Source organism: Hemicordylus capensis, chromosome 5 (genome assembly GCF_027244095.1).
Source record: "Hemicordylus capensis ecotype Gifberg chromosome 5, rHemCap1.1.pri, whole genome shotgun sequence".
NCBI lineage: Eukaryota > Metazoa > Chordata > Lepidosauria > Squamata > Cordylidae > Hemicordylus > Hemicordylus capensis.
The window spans coordinates 150,223,256-150,241,218 of NC_069661.1; the positions used below are offsets into that span (position 1 = coordinate 150,223,256).

The 17,963-nt window shown below is 43.0% G+C and overlaps 1 protein-coding gene across 8 annotated transcripts in view; it reads right to left on the reverse strand.

Annotated features, from left to right (window-relative positions):
- Positions 1–17,963, reverse strand: part of RELN (reelin) — a 554,313-nt gene that overhangs the window by 187,674 nt on the left and 348,676 nt on the right. For all 8 annotated transcript variants that reach the window (XM_053252916.1, XM_053252914.1, XM_053252913.1 and 5 more), the window contains one exon: positions 9,790–10,026. In XM_053252916.1, coding sequence (XP_053108891.1) covers positions 9,790–10,026 — 237 coding nt within the window. The remainder of the gene's footprint in view (positions 1–9,789; positions 10,027–17,963) is intronic.

Consider the following 17,963-nt stretch of genomic DNA (forward strand, 5'->3'; position numbering starts at 1 on the left):
GTCTTGTAAATTTCTAGGCATTTCAGATTGATCTTTAGGGCATACATACAGGTGAGCTTCTCTCACTTCAGGTGAAATCAGAACAAAGGTTCAGGGAAATGAACTTTAAAAGAAGGTATGACGTAGGGTAGGACAGTCCTGTACTAACAGTATTCCTTAGATTGTAATGTCTATTGTCCCTGTCAGCCAGATAGATGGACAGTGGTACCCATGAGTGTCTGCGGAGGGGGAGGACAAGGGGTAGATGCCCCACTGGATTCAGTTAGTCAGTATTATGAAAAGGGGATGCTCCACCCCTCTCCCAATCCTTGCCAGTCAGCACTTTGTTCAAGTGCTAGTTGGGACTCCCTTCTCTGCCACAGCAAGGCAGAGAAAGCAGCTCTCAGCAGGTGCTTGAACAAAGCACTGGCTGGTGAGGATCGGGAGAGGGATGGAGCTGCTCCTCTTCCTGATACTGGCCACACCTTCCCTGCATCTAATGTTGACACAGGGGGCATGGTAAGGTGTGAACCCTGGTGTGAACCCATTTACAATGGGGTAGGGACCACCAGTGGGAGTTTGCCCCTCCCAAAAGCAGTCATGAGGATGCCCAAGATGGTACTGATTGGTTTGAGGATTTACGGCCACATGAATTGCAAGTACTAGATATGAATTAGCAGATCTGATTTGTGGGCAGATTTGCCCTTATTTTTTCATAGTATAACATGTTTCCACGCAGGTAAACTACATCCATGCATATGCACCAAGATCTTCAAGTCAAAAAGTGACTCTCCAGAACAACTACATCATTACCCTAAAAGTGTGCCTTCATATGACTTTATATATAAAAAAGAACCACCATCATCACTTTCTTCCCAGTGGCTTAGCTATAACTGAACAAGGTGGAGAAGGAGGGGACATACGAATGTCCCTGAGGCCATGAGGGAAAGGGGGCTGCTGGCTAGGAAACAGCACATTCTTAGCTTTCCCCTTTTCCCTCCCTGACTCATTGGCAAGCTTCTGGCTCCTGATTGGAGATTGAGGAGTGTGTAATATTATTTGCATAGGAGCAAGAGAAAAGGCATGCAGAAAATGTTTTTTCACCATGGCCACAGTTCTTCAGTAGCAAAGACATGGAGTGGGGTACAGAGGGAGGAGGAGGAGGCAAGGGACACAGGGCCCATCTTCACTTTCTGTCCCATAGGCCACCTAACCTGGCTACTCCCCTGTTCCTTCCTATAACACAATCTATAAGTGACCTGGGCTACCACTGTTTAGTATATTACTGTTCAACATATATTAGTCTCAAGGTTCACAATAAAATTAAACCAATGTTTTTGTTTAACAATTTGCTTCCAAACAGTGGAGAAATAAGAAAATACACATGCAGGAGAATCTGTCATTTCTGAAATAGATTTGGGTTTACAAATTCACATCTACAAAGGAAATCCTGTAATATAATTGGAGACAATTTCCCCCCTCTCCAGAAATTGTGCTTTAAGATGACATGGTGTAAAATGATTTATAGCATATTGACTACAGTTCTTCTAATGAAAAAGCAATTGTCAGAGTTTTCCCAGGGGAACACTCTCCGTGCCATAGCAATCCATGCTCATGGAAAGTCATGAGTTTGAAAATGAGAAGCAAATGGACTCACAGCTGGGAGAAGCCAGCAATAATTAATTTAAGTACCAACCATTTGCACAGACCTGATAGAAGTTAAAAATTTCCCATGAGAGGAACAAGGTCAGTGAAGGGAATCATTCACATCTCACAAAGCACCCAAAGAATACTTAAAAGGCCCCAAAACTTAAGTGTTCATGTCACTTTTCTGTCTGGTTCAGTGTAGGAAAACATCAACATTAAGGACAGTATTTCTTAGTAATTAGCACTATGGTTTCTGGTTTGGATTCATGGGGGAAAACTTCCAAACAAGCAGAGAACGAGGGCGGGGGGGGGGTACCCAAGAACAGAACTTGTACCTTGCCATAAAATCTAAAAAAATTCCTCAAAAACAAAACAAAAACAAGCCCCACATATGCTATGCCAATCTAATGAGACTGGAGGGGGAACAATGGCATTAAAGGCCTTTCATTCCAACTCTTTGATTAAAACGATGCAAACAGTTTGAGTCCAGCCATGTTGTTTCATTTTAATGAGCAGTGAGTACTTCCATTGTCCTTATTAAAGCAGTTAATGCAGTTTCAACAGCCTCATTATCACTGCCAGAGCACATTCTATGTTGTTCTCACAGCCAAGTCAACTCCTTTTAGTTTGAGAGATGATCAGAAAGTCAAATCAGGCTGCTCAAAACGTACTTGTTAATAAAAGTCCTGGAGTGCTGGTTCTTAGTGCCCTAGGGTGGACTGCACCATTATTTACCATTTTCCCATAATCACTATGATTACCATTTCTCAAAGCAAATTATTCTATACATAGTAATTCCATAGTAGAGGAAACTTTTGAGGAAATTTAACTGTTGTCATCATGCTTAAAGGAATTCAGTCATCGTTCAAAAAATAGATTTTCATCATAGTAGTTGTAATGCATTAGTAACACTGGCATATAAACATAATGCTACTGCATTATTCCATTGCTTTTCTATGATATAGATTTGTTTCATTATAATACCTAGACTGCAGTGTGAAAGAACATATACCTAAACTGGAACTTATGCAGTTTGATCCTATGTATGTTTTCTCAATAGCATTTTCAAATAGGTGTTACTCCCAGCCTTTGTTTGTAATCTCACATTTTTTTGCTGTTTAGATGAGTGTCATGGCTCAGACCTCTGAGTCAGAAGAGGAGCAGGAGGACTTGGTTGGGAGAGCAGGCTCTTGAAGCACAGCAGGAGGACTTGGCTGTGAGAACAGACTCTAGAGCTGAAGTGGAACAGCAGCAGACAAGGGAATCTGAACAGCTGGCAGAGATGAGGGCTGAGGGGACTAATCAGGAGGAAGCTGGAATTTCACCTGTGTTAAGAAGAAGTCTCAAGAGAAAGGCTCAGTGGGAGACATACAGGCACAAGATCTCATAGGAGAGGGAATAGAAATGCTGAGTCAGGAAAGCCTGATTGGCTGCCGGTTATCTCGAGCCCTATATCAAGCAGATGCTGTTCCTGAGATGGTACTGTCAGCAATGTTGCCTTCTGTGGGCAGTGTTCCTTGTACTTTAATTGTTCAACCTTTCTTGTTTCAGCCTGTCCTTGTTCTGTTCCTTCCTTACTCCTTTATTTCAGTTATTGTAGAGTGGGGTACCTAGTTTAGTTTCAAGGGACTTTATTTTGCTTATACTACTTCATCTTTGAGAGTCTTTTTTCACTTTTATTTGTGCTGCTACTCTTTATCTATAGAATTTCCATCTTGACTCACAGAAGTGGAGCTGGAAGGATCATAAATCCTGTTGGGTCAGCCGTGCCAACATATTTACAACAATGAGCCATTGTCCCCATGCCTGATCACTAGTTGTTCAATGGAATTTCTCTCCCTCTTACCTACTTCTGTCATGAAACTCACAAGAAATTGAACTGTTGAGAATGAGGCCACCCCTCTGCAGTCACTGGTGGTGGTGCTTTGCCACAGCACAGTGACCATTGGGTAAGCCTGAGAGGAGTGGTGCTTTCAGGGCCATTTCCCAAGCCCGCTCCCTCCTAGGAGCCAGTGCTTCACTCACAATCTTCAGATTGTAGCTCATGGCAGGAGTTTGGAGCATGGCATTGGAGCTCAGCGTTTTCGGTGCTCACACAAGGAGGCCCAATCTGCCTCAACTGGCCTCATCAGACGATGAGGATGACATGGGTGGCAGCGCCAGGTGGAGCAGGTGAGATAGCACTTACTACACCTACTGAGGGGATTGGGGTACCCCCCCTCTATATGCAAAAGTTGGGGCTTTCTGCACCTTTAGATTGCAGGGTACGTTTGGGGGACATTTGGCCCATACCCCCTGAGCACATGATGCAATTTTTGGTGCACTTGAGGGAAATGAAAAAGACAGCAAGAACCATTGCAGGTCATGTTTCCACCCTATCTTTTGAGGCAAAGGCCAGTGGTTTTGAGGATTCAACTGTGGACTTTAGGATTAAGAAGATGTTGGATGGGTGGGGGAAGATTTGCCTGCAGGTTCCAGACACCAGAAATCCGGTCACCCCTGAGCTGTTGCAGGGCATTATCGATGTCTTCTATACACTATGCCATTCGGTGTGGGAACCCACCCTTTTAAAAGCCATTGCCTTGATAATTTTCTTTGGTGCTTTCCGACCACTGGAGGTGTTCCCACACAGCTTGAGCACTGATAGATCCACCTGTCTTCAGGCTAAGTCTGAAGTCTCTTGGCCTTCACAGCTATGGGAGTGCAACTTCTTTTACGCAGGTCGCAGTCAGATCAAGCAAGCAGGGGTCACATAGTCACTTTGTAGCAAGCAGCAGATTCCCCCTTATGCCTGTTCCAGGCATTGCAGGCTTAACTGGGCTATGGCCTGGCACACAACAGCGTTCTGTTTGTGCACTTGTGGGGGAACCCATTGACCCAGCACCAGCTCTGGGTGGTATTGTGCAAAGCTTTGGTATGGAGTGGTGAGTGCCCTTCTGACTTTGGACTTCACTCTTTCCATACAGTTACAGCCTCCGGGGTGTTTCACTTGGGGCTGCCAGATGCAGCTATTCAGACGATTGGCCAATGGCGTTCCCACATATTCAGGCATTATTTATCTATTAAAAGTTTTTCATATACTGTCTCCTCCAAAGACTCTAGGCAGTGAACAACAATACCAATAACAATTAATTAAAATAAAATAAAATAAAATAATAATAATAATTATTATTATTAAAGGGCAAATGCCTGGTGAAACAGGTGGGTCTTAAGAAGGGAGGGGGCTGAATGAATCTGGCGGGAAAGAGTGTTCCAAAGAAGATTGGGGGCGGGGGGAGAGTGTTCCATTATATGCATTACTGGTGTGAATTTTCATTTTGTTTTGGCAGGTACTGGATGAGTGGCTGCTCCATTGAGGGTGCTGATTTGCAGGCATTCGATTGTCTTCTGGGCCCACAGAAGAGGCAGCACCTCTCATTTCGGCACCCAGTTGGGATTGGGTTGTTAGTGGTAGTCAGGGAGTTTGTGCAGGTCCACACACACACCCTATTTGCTGGTAATAATGCCCACCAATGCTGAAGGCCAGGTCAGATTTTGCCACACTCCGGGAATGCATTCCAGGCTTTGTGATCACTTGGGCCGAGCTCTTGCAATGAAGGGTTTGGAGGGGGGTTTCTAATTTGAAGGGTGTTTAGCACACCAGGAGAAAGATCAATAATGAGGTGGGGTGGGTGGTTCTAGCTTGGGGAGGGTTTATAGTGGATCACCCTAGGATTAGATTCTCCAGACCTGCCTTTTTTAGGCCTGACGGGGTTCACCTATCCATGGAGGGGTGTGACATTTATCTATCCGACCTTCAGCTCAGGCTTAGAAAGTTCTTAGAGGGGAGGGGTAATAAGGCCAAGCAGGGCTGACCTTCCTTTATGGCAGGGGCAGTGGGGAGGGTGTTCTTCGGGAGTTGAGAATTTACATTAGTGAGCATCTTGGGGCTAGTTATTCAGGGGAGGGTGCAGTGTGTCCTTAGATGCTTCGCAGCTCAGGGGCTACATTTTCACACTCTTACCTGCTTCAAGGACTCCGCAACTTCAAAGGCTATGCAGTCTTGGGGGTGGGAAGTCGAAGAAAGAGCCCCAACCCTCTGGGTTGGCCATGAAGGACAGATTTCAGCACTGCTATGAGGCTTAGTTCTGAGCCAGGTTGTGTCACCCTTCAGGCTGGGGAAGGGCAATCACTGTCGAACTCCAGCATAGGTTAGGCCCGCACTGCTGGGGGTTGGGTTTTTCTGGCTAAATCCAATTTGAATTATTAATAAAGTTGTGGCCCTTTCTCCCAAGTATGGTTTCTTGTGTATTTCTTGAGCTCTGTGCTGGTGGGTGCAGGGCAATGTCTAAATGGCTAAGAAACGAATTAAAAAAGATAATGTATGTATATTTATACATATATTATATATTTATAAACAAAAGAAATATTTCCATTTTTCTTATTGTTTCTGTGTTTTATCATTTTTACAGTTAGCTGGTTACAAATAAATGTTATGGATACAATGCAACAAGTAGTGTGCTGTGGCACGGCAGGCCAGCACAGGTTGTCACACAATTGCAGTAGTGTAGGTTTATGCTGCTGCAATGATAATAGCCACTGTGATTAGTTGCAGTATATTAACATAATGAAAAGCTAATGCAAAAGCACAAAACCCAGAGAAGCAGCAGCAGTTAGGACAGGACATTTCTCTACCTACCACCCTAGAGGGGTTTTGGACATCAGTGAGCCAGATACCGCACAGCTTTATATACCTGATGTACAATGGCAAGGTTTCAGAATGGGCTGGGAACTGGCAGTTAATACTGCTTCACACATATCCTACCCTGGCCTATTCTAAACTATTATGGCTATTTTTGTGCACTGTGGCAGCTACAAATACATACAGAACGGCATTGTTCAGTTTTCTAGACAGACAGTTCCCTGCTAACTGGGCAAAGAGGCACCTTTTACCATGGTGATTCTCTTTATTTAGCAGGGGGAGAGTAATTGGCCCTATCCACCCCCAGCACAGAACTTCCAGTGACTGTTGCTGGTGTGTGTCTTATGTTTCTTTTTAGAATGTGAGCCCTTTGGGGACAGGGAGCCATCTTATTTGTTTGTTATTTCTCTTTGTAAACCGCCCTGAGCCATTTTTGGAAGGGCGGTATAGAAATTGAACCAATAACAATAACAACAACAACAACAATAATTCTTTTTTCAAGTTGCCATTCTTAAGCCATTGCCAGAGACATCACCAAGACCTGGCAATGGCTTAAGAATCACAACTTGAAGAAAGAAACAGAGGGTTTAATACTGGCTGCACAAGAACAGGCACTAAGAACAAATGCAATAAGAGCCAAAGTTGAAAAATCCACCACAAACAGCAAGTGCCGCCTTCGTAAAGAAGTAGATGAAACAGTGGACCACCTAATCAACTGTTGTAAAAAGATCGCACAGACTGACTACAAACAAAGGCATGACAAGGTAGCAGGGATGATACACTGGAACATCTGCAAAAAATACAAGCTACCTGTAGCCAAAAATTGGTGGGACCATAGAATTGAAAAAGTTGAAGAAAATGAAGATGTAAAAATATTATGGGTCTTTCGACTACAAACAGACAAACATCTGCCACACAATACACCAGATATCACTGTAGTCGAGAAGAAAGAAAAACAAGTTAAAATATTCGACATAGCAATACCAGGGGATAGCAGAATAGAAGAAAAAGAAATAGAAAAAAATCACCAAATACAAAGATCTACAAATTGAAATTGAAAGGCTGTGGCAGAAAAAGACCAAAATAATCCCAGTGGTAATTGGCACCCTGGGTGCAGTTCCAAAAGACCTTGAAGAGCACCTCAACACCATAGCGGTCACAGAAATCATCATCAGCCAATTACAAAAAGCAGCTTTACTGGGAACAGCCTATATTCTGCGACGATATCTATAACAATTGACAATAAAATTCTGGCATCCCAGGTCCTTGGGAAGGACTCGATGTCTGGATAAAACAAACCAGTCAATAACACCTGTCTGACTGTGTAAACAAGATAATAATATTCCTTAGTTTGTATCTGAAAATTGCTGGGTACCTATTGGGCACACTCCAAAACTGAGCATTAAACTCCCCCCCCAACCCATTTTCAATGTCAGTGTGTGTTTAATACATGTGTTACTTCAGTTTATCTTAGAAGTGCTGAGATCTGGCTAGACTGTATTATTTGTTTCAGATTGTTACCACTTAGGTCTTGCTGAATACTAGACACCAAATATGTACAGAACACAGAGAACGTTTTATTAATTGTGTTTTTAATGCAGCCTCTAATCATATTAGGTCCCATCTCCCCGCCTTCATTTGCATGAATTAATTACCGTAACAAAAGGAAACCAGAGCATCGAACTGTTCTTTAATTTACATCTGTGATCAGTTTCAGATAAACTTCAACATGTTGCAGTCAAAGAACCACGTGAGCAGCATCTCATCATCAAACATAAATCACATTGCACTGCAGTGTAAAATGTACCCCTAATTACATACAGGTCAATGAACACATTGTTCTTCATGTTGTGTGCCCAGGGGAACATTCTAATGAACAACTACTAGGGAGAGAATCATCCGCAGAAATCAATTAGCCCTTTCCAGCACTTGTTAGGATATACAGAAACACAATAACTATACTGTTCCATCCTTGCATAAGAGAGTTCAAGCCCTACCTTGCACATTTTCTCAGTAGTAGATTTACTACTGAGTACATAAGCACATTTATTTAATAGAGGCTGATGTCCAGACTAGTACTGCACTAGTGCAGCGATGCCTGGCATCTAGATGAACCTTGTGTCCTTGTGCTGGGGGGTAGGGAGCAATTTTCAGTGATCCCCCTTTCCCTCCTAAATCCACTGTGCTTCCTGAAAATATGTTCCTGAGGGTTGCACAGTTCTCAGGGACATATTTTTGAGAGGCACAGTGGTCTTCAGAGTGTAAGGAAGATAACTGGAAACCATCCTTTCCTCACAGCACAGTGCAGCCTTAGGCTGGATGTCAGGCACTGTAGCAGCATCACAGAGTTAATCTGGATGGCAGCCAGTAAATTCTACTGAGTTTCATAAGGCTTATACCCAAGCAAGTATACATTGTATTCAGCACTGCCATCATGCTTGTCCTTGCCTGAGGCCAAGAAAAAGAAGCCACCTCCACCACACTGGCCCTAATCCTGGGCTGGGGCTGGTGTAACCTGACCCCTTACTAGCCCCCCACTCCAGCCCCACCTCCCAAGACCAGGTGCTGCTTTCTGCTCTTTGCAGAATGGGTTGTTGCTGCTGGTGCTGTGTGCCTGGTAGGAGGCTGCCTGGGTTTCTCTGCACTGCCTCACTGTTAAGCCAATGGCAGTGGCAACAGCAGCAGCAGCAGCAGCAGCAGCAGCAGCAGCAGCAGCAGCATTCTCCAACCCGTGCTTCCCGAGTCTCCTTCCCTCCAAGCATGGGAAGGAGAGGAGAGACCAGCTGCTGCCGCCAATCTCTGGCTTAATAATGAGAGAGTCTAGGCAGCTGCTCTGGGCTCCCTAGTGCTGAACACATTTGTTCAGTGTGCCCAGCAGGAAGACTCTCAGAGTGGCTTCCTGGTTTTTTGTTTTGTTTTTTAAAATAATAATAATTGGCAAACGCAGCAACAAGTGTTTCCTGTTTCACAGGTCCTGCTTACCATGCTTGGAGGGAAGAGAGAGGAGAGCTGGTCTTGTGGTAGCAAGCATGACTTGTCCTCTTAGCTAAGTAGGTTCCACCCTGGTTGCCTATGAATGGGAGACTTGATGTGTGAGCACTGTAAGATGTTCTCCTTAAGGGATGGAGCTGCTTTGGGAAAAGCAGAAGGTTTTTCCCTCTCTGGCTTCTCCAAGATAGGGCTGAGAGAGATTCCTGCCTGCAACCTTGGAGAAGCCACTGCCAGTCTGTGAAGACAATACTGAGCTAGATAGACCAATGGTCTAACTCAGATGGCCCAATGGCCCAAGACCAGCGCCAGCAACTGGACTGGGAGGCAGAGTGTGTGGGGGCACATTCTGCTGCCCTCCCGGACCTCCAAATGCACACCTGACGCACTTGACTCAGTTCAGCTCATGGGAGAGTTGTCCTTGATTGGATTGCAAATTCACTCTGAATAATTTACTTTATCCACAGCACAAGACAAAAATATGTATTACTCACCAAAGTGTCCAGTCATGGCCACAGTATGGTTGCACATTTCCTAAGTAGAATCCAAGAGACTGAGTAACTTCCACCAGGTTAGTGAAGTCAAGGCTAATGCTATTAAAAAGTACAGAAGTCATGATGATTTCATCAATAGCCCACACATCCTCGCCTTGAGAAGAATGATATGGCTGCCACCATCGGAACTGAATGCCCAATTGTTTTGCATCTTCTGGTAGTTCCACTGAAATTATTCTTAAAAAACAAAAAACAAACAAAATGAATTTATTGAGCCCATTGCAATCAAGTCTGCACACATACAACTTCATTTGTTCATGTGTATTGCTTATTACCTACAGTATGTGTCTCCTGACCCTTCTCCTCCCTTACTTTCCCTTCTGTTGTTTTCCCTGTTGTTGGAATTTAGATTGGAAGTTCCTTGGGGGCAGGAACCTGTCTTTTTTGCTACTAAAACTCTGTGAAGTGTAATGTACAGTACATTGACTGCACTGTATACATGTGTAAATATATAAACTCATATACATTTGTTATTGCTGTAGTAATTATTATAAAAAGCCCTGAGAGCCAAAAGGCAGAGTAAAAATCCAAATATAAATAACAAATAAAGCAAATACTTTATAATAAGGATACATCATCAATTTTATTACGGCCATTGGCCAGCAGAAATAGGAGTAACAAATATACTCAATACAACGATCAATAAAACAATGCTAAAACACAATATAACATAATACAATCACTCATAATAAATTACTTAAAAACAATAGACAGCTCTCGCAATTAAGCACTTAATAGGGACCTTAACCTAATGGCAATATAGAAAAATTTAGCCATAATTGTTGTAATCCCGGGGCTTGAATCCGCGAGGCAGTAATATGTATAAAAGAGATCACACCTTCCAGGAAATTTGAGTAGCAGAGGGGAAATAAGTTCTTCTCTAGAATCCCGATATAAAGAGCAATATAGCAATACATGGATGACAGTTTCCAGGAGGCCAACGCCACAAGGGCAGAAAACCGCAACAGGATGATCTTTAGCAAACCTCCGTTCCAAAAGAGAAGAGGGCAACACATTAAACCGGGCCCAAGCAAATGAAACCCAAAAGTCAGAAAAATGCAGCATTGTTAAATAATTAGCACCTCTATCTCCCCAAGGTGGCAAAATCCCAAAATGTAAAGGGGAGCAAGTCCTATTGGCCAAAGACATAAGTTCCTGCCGTTTAATATCGTGCAACCAGAGAAATAATATTTCCTTCACCTTATTATATTCCCAAGTGAGGAGTTCTGAAGGAGCAAGGCCCAGTTGAATAATTTTATTATTTACATATGTTAGTCAGGGGTTGGGATAAGAATCCACCCATAAATATTGGAAAAAAGAAAATTCCTGAATTTTCCTGAACAGATTCCTGAACAGAGTTTACTCCATCTAGCAAAAGTAAGCTCCCAGGCTTTACAGACAATAGAGAAAGACCCAGATTCCAAACATAGAGCAGAATAAGGCACACACCTAGGCACTGCAAAAAATGCTCTTAGAAAAATAGACTGTACTCTCTCCAGTTCAGCTGTTACTCCCTGGATCCATAGCGGGACTCCAAAAAGTAGTTGGGCCACGATCTTAGCACGAAATACCTGGAGTGCCATGGGAACAAACTGGCCCCCTTTAGAGTAGTAAAATCGCAAAAAGGCACTGAGGGTATTGTGGGCTTTATGAATTGAAGACAGCCTGTGGGTTTTCCAATTTAGATTATATTGAAATAATATGCCTAAATATTTATAGTTGTAAACCTGCTCAATGTGGTTCTGATTTATTACCCATTTATATAATTTCCTGGATTTAGAGAAAACCAGGACCTTTGTTTTTTTATAGTTAACTGTTAGTTTGTTATCATTGCAGTAGCCGGCAAAAGCACGCAGCAGTCTTTGTAGACCTAATCTGGACTGAGATAGCACGGCTGCATCATCGGCATAGAGTAAAATGGGCACTCGTTTGTTAGCCAACTTCGGGGCATGGGAGTCCACACTCTCCAGAAATGGAGCCAAATCATTAATAAAGAGATTAAACAGTGTCGGGGCCAAGACGCAGCCCTGTCTGACCCCTCGAGTAGGGGGGATAGAATCAGTTAGGGCCCCATTGATAGCGTATCTAATCGGTAATGAGGAATTGGAGTAAAGCTGCATCATCAAAAATAGCAATCTCTTATCTATTGTTGTTTTTCCAATAAGGATACAATAAAACCTGCTGAAAAGATTACATTCTAAACACTAGGCCAATGAAAAATAAGTAGAATGGGGGAATGTGAAAGAGACAAGTGATAAAACATGAATCCCAGAAAAGAAAGTTTTGTAAAAGCTTAAAATGAGTTGAAAGAACTAGTCTACTTTTATAGTGTGTCACAAGCATAAGGTAGCTGAGACACATTCAAGCAGTATCTAGAGAGCCATAAATGGCTACAGTAAGATATAGTCAATGGGCCCAGGCAGATAGACTGTTCTGCATTCTGCAGGGGAATATGATATTTATAGCACAATATAATTTTAACTGCATGAATCTCCACAAGCACTTAGATATCTAAGTGATCTATGAAGACTTAAAGGGCTCTCCGCATGATTAATCAAATGTTGGTTCAGTGAAAAATTGAGATCCCTGCTGCACACACACCATCACAGAGCATGTTGTGTGAACCCAGGCTTTTCTGGAGATCTGTAAACTGGGATCTAAATTTGGCTTGTTGATCTCAATTTCATGTCGAGTTGGTGCACTGTGAAACAGAGATTGCTGAAAAAGCCTGGGTTCATACAAAGCGCTCCACAGGATTGTGCATGGGGCAGGGATGTCAATTTTTTGCAGAACCAACATTAAATTAATCATGTGAAGAGCCCCAAAGCATCAAGACACCACATCAGACAACCATTCAGTTATGGCTGTACATTTGCTTCTGGGATGTATTTGTTGGAGAAGCATCTTAAGGCATGTGGAAATGGGACTTGTTTTGGAAATTAAAAGTGTATGAAAGCGGAGCCAACAGTGTAGACTTTTCATTCTGCATGGCCTAAAATCTGAGGTCAGTGCAGCATTCTCTTGGACCACATCATGTTTACTTTTTCAGGTAACCTTTTCTAAACCTTGGAATTGGTGCTACGCAAAAGTTAGCAAATCTAAGCAGGGGAATACTACTACTAAATGTTTTTATAGCAGTTCAAATCACCTCACATACATTATATTGGTAATCCTTATAGTAACTCTGTAAGGTATATTGTTGTTGTTGTTCCTATACCGCAAATGTGGAGGCAGGAAGGTTGAGAGAGAGCGAGTGCCTTGAGACAGCCTAGTAAATTCATAGCTGAAGTAAGATTGCAACCAGGAATGTTCTGGCCTACAGCTCACAGCATTATACTACTATGTGCTCTCAACTGCGTGATTCATAAATGTTAAAATGCATGGTTGACTTTTAAATGTTGACTTTCACTTCTCCAAGAGCTCTGCAGGAGATCAGCACAACTCAACAGGGAGGCACTCAGCACAAGCTTTAGGCAAATGATGACGAGACGCCCTGCCCCCTTTCCACCCTCAGACCTCAGCTAGCACTGATGCCATCCTACCCCCACCCCCATGCTGGCCCCACCTGCACTTCAATTGCCCAGGTGCCAGTCTCTTCTTCTTTGCTGACAGCCTCAGCAGCAGGGGCATGCCGCTTGTGCTGGCTGTTTGCAGCGACTACTGCTACTACCAACAAATGTTCCCAAAGCAGTTTGTACAGAAAAATAAATAAAATATGATGGCCCCTTGTCCCAAAAGGGACAAAGAAGCCTAAGATAGATACCAGCAACAATGGGAAAAATGCTTTGCTGGGGTTGGATAGGGACAGTTGTTCCCCACTGCTAGATATAAGAGAATCGCCACTTTAAGAGCTCAGTTAGCAAGGTAACAGTTCTCCCCACTCCCTCCAATCTCTTTATCTTCCCTCCATCACCAAATTTGTCTGTTTGCTCTCTGGTCAAATCTGGTGCTGAAGAGATGGGGAGACAGCAGGAGAGAGGAAGGGAGAGCTGCTGGCTTGGGAGCACAGTGGTGACAGAGAGGTCAGGCAGCCCTGCTGCTGAAGGTATGTTCCATGCTGCCTCCTGCAGGGTGTGCTGTGCAAATGTCCTCCACATTTGACGAAACTGATGGTAAGGAGGAAGAGGGTGGCTCTTGGGCATGTGAGGCATGGCCAGTGTAGTGCACCACTCAGAAGTTTGTGGAATATAGGCCTGTGTCTGATTTCATTTTTATATTAAGAGATGAAATCACACCTGAACTCTGGGTGAACTGCCTGCTTTGCCTCTGGGTGAGACATTCCAGCATTGCATTGTGAAACTGGATACTTAACAAAACACAAAGGGCTGGGCTTGAGCTAATCAATATGCTAAAATGTAACTCACTATCAGATAATGTCTGTGGAAGAAATCTATGCTAATCATTGTCAATGATTGGCTCTGCCATGCCCCAAGGAGATTACTCAGTTGCTGTCTATAGAAATTCCATCCTGGGAGAACACCTGTAGATTTAGTCTTTCCACTAACACTTGCTCCCCCCCCCTTCCTGAGTGCACAGATTTCAGAAGATGAGATTCAGAATTCTCTGAACTGGCCAATATCCTGAGTGATTAAAAGACATTGTCCTGAAAGTAACAGCTTTGTCACCCCTTCTGGGGAACCCAGGAAAAGATTAGATTTGTATAGATCAAAGAGAAAATCACTATGAGGCTTTTTGAGACAGAGAGTTAGCATTTTTGTGCCTACAACAAGATCTGCTCACACGCTTGCCCAGAGTTTGCTGCCCAGCCGTGGGGCTAAGCAGGAACTCTGCCCATGCTCAGAGGCTATGACTCTCACTGCGCAGTGAGAAGTCAAGGCTCCCCAGCCATGGAGCTCTCAGCTATGACCTGAAGCAACTGCACAACTCCTGTCTCCGCCAGCGCCTCACTGCTTCAGCTGAAGTGATTCGTCTCTCTCCAGCCTCGGATCCTGGTAATATGCTACAAGCCTTGGGAATTCCCTTCATCTTTTCCCCCACTCCCTTCTCTTTCCCCCCTTTCCTCTACTAATTACCCCAAAACCATGTCAGCCCCCAGCCTTCCTTCTCCCTCCCCGTCTTTTCTGCTTGTATCTAAAACTGTACTAGGCTCTAGGAAGATTTAAGTGCACACACATATTTAGTTAGGAACACTGGGTGGAATATTGGTGATGGCTAGAATGTTCCATTTAAATACTGTTGCTAATATTAATAGAGTATTCTGCTTTCTGCTTTGCTAGATTGTTGCTAAGCCTTTTATATTCAATAAAGCCCATTGAATCCTGTTTGAGTGGTTTGCATCTCCTTTCTTCCTTGCGCCCAGATCCAACATGGGTCACCATATAAAAGAACTTGAAGCCAGACCTGATTTTGTATACTAGCTAATGAGCATATTTGGTATACCAATCAGGCCTGGTCTGTAACACCAGCAAGGGGAGCAGCGCTGCTGGAGGCACACTTTGGTGGCAGAGGAGGGGGCTGTGGGGGTGCATTCTGCCACCCCTGAGGCAATTACCTCATTCTGCTACATGGGTGAACTGCTGCTGGAGGCACCTCTTTGGGCTCAGCAAAGGAATGTTGGCCAAAGAAATGATTCTGTAGCTTATCTCATGTGACTGTCAGCCTACAGATTTGAGAGCTATTCTCTCAGATCAGGACACACCAACAGATGCGTAACGAAGGTGGGGCAGGCAGGGCACGTGCCCTAGGTGCCAGTTGCAGGGGGGTGCAATGTGCCTGCTATGCCCCACCCCCGCCCCAACCACGACAATTTTGTTTAAGAAAAAATTCTTTTTTAAAAAAAATCCCACCCCCACTTCAATCCCAGCGGGCGCCGCTGGGCAGGCCCGCTGCTGCTGCTCACCGCTGCCGCCAGCCAGCACCGCCTCCACTCAGGCACGACTCGCACGAGAGCTCTCTGAGTCCGGGAGGTGGGTGGGCGCTCTCCCATTGGCTGCAGAGAGCGAGCACTGCCAATGCCGATTATTTTCAGGCAGCATTTGCTGCCTAAAAGCGTCTGTTCTCTGGAGGAAGAGAAAGGGAGAATAGCTGCTTTCACGAAGCAAGCCTGCCTGAAATGAGACCCAAAGAGCTCGCTCGGGCTCTAAGGAGCTCGAGGCCACGGCCCTTTTGATGATGTCACAAAAGGGGCATGGCCACGTGCAGAGGGGCATGGCCTCGAGCCCCTCTGAAAAACTGCAATTTATTTGCAGTTTATTTACCATTGTATTTGTACAATTTCCTAGCTAAAAACAGCAAATGTTTGTTTATAGGAGTCACCTTCAATTTTTGTCATAAGTGATTCTAATTGATAAGAAGGAAACAGATATAAGGAACAAAGAAGCCCCCCCCCCAAAAAAAGGTTTCTGCTTTTACAGAGCAATCTTAAGTGCATTTATTCAAAACTAAGCTCATCTGAGTTCAATGGGACCTACACTCCCTAATACTGTAAGTAAGTGTGTTTAGAATTGCAGACTAGTATAATTATAAGATGGTTAATTTGAACAAAACAGATATTTCAATTTAACCTCCTGGAAGCCAGCTTCCTCTTCAACTAGAACTGTATTTTAAGTAACCTAGTCCATTTATTATATATTTTGAAGAACTGGTTGTTGGTTGATTGGTTGGTTTGAAATACAGTTATATTTCTCAATACCTACAGATACCAAATTTTGCATGAACAATCCTGCCACTTACATTTGCTGAATGCACTATACTGGAATATGCTGGGGGAAAGGTTTAATTAAGTAAGTAAGTAAATAATTAACTTTTTAGAAGAAATTAGGGATATAATCATATTTTAACTGCTATTGTTCTCAATAGATTAACACTCCATAATCAGAAATAATTCTAAAATGACATAGTGCCAGAGAAGCAGAAGATCTTTCTCAGATTCAAATTTACTATGATTCAAATTTACCATATATGATAATTATTCAATAAAATGAATAATGTTTGAAGTTGGAAACTTATCAATTTCAAACTGGTCTTTTAGTTCCCATTTGCAAGCACATTAATAAAAATTATATGACATATTTAATTTCTTGAACTTTTTTATAAATCTAATCTAGTTGTTATAATTCTAATTATTAAAATTGTAATAATTTTAAAAACTTGTTTTAATAATTTTATTATATTGTTTTTATTGTCATGTATTTTAATTTGTGACTTTTAAATATTTTAAATTTTGTACACCGCCTAGAGATATGCATATCAGGCGGTATAAAAATATAATAAATAAATAAATAAATAAATAATGTACGCCAAATTACTTTGCCCAGTCAACAACAGGCGTCACTTACTAGTGTTTATTAGCCTACTTTCCAGTAGGCTTATGAGATCACCCAGCATTCTGAGTGTGTCTGTCCGTGTGTTCCCCCCTATCAACTTCTCAACACCTGGACCAATATGAACAAAATTGGGTACAGTTGTAGGGACACATAGGGACACCTCAACGGCATAGTTTGTGGTGATGTCATCCACCCCGATCCAAGATGGTGGACATGTAAACTTTTGATCTGTAAGTGGGCTAACTTGTGAACCGCCTAACTGATTTGAACCAAATTTGCTACAGATGTAAAGACACATAGGGATGCCCAAAGGGTGTGGTGTGTGTTGATATCATGCACTCCAATTCAAGATGGTGGCTATATGAACATCTGAGGCGCAAGCAAGCTAATTTGTGGATTTGTGTGTGATTTGTGGGTAATACTTGGATATAAATTTCTTCAATGTAGTAAGAAAACTTCAGTTATAAGGAACACTTATACAAAGGCAAAACAGTGCACTTCCTACATTGCTAGTTGAATATGGTAGAGTGTTTATTATTCATATGATAAGATAACACATGACCAGTGTTCTCTCTAATCCCCCCCCCCCACCATTTGAGTGCAGAATGAGTTTTGTTCTGAGCAGGAGTATCAAGGCAGTGTGTGCGCACAAGCATTCAGAATAGAGCCTTCCTGATTCAACCTGAGTGGGATCTAAAATTAACTGAGCGGACATCAGAAAACTTGTGAGCACATGCACACACCTTAGAGGTGATGTAGATGGGGCTCATACACATCAGAGGGAACAGTGCACATGACTGAAAACTCTTCCAGACAAAAACATCAATC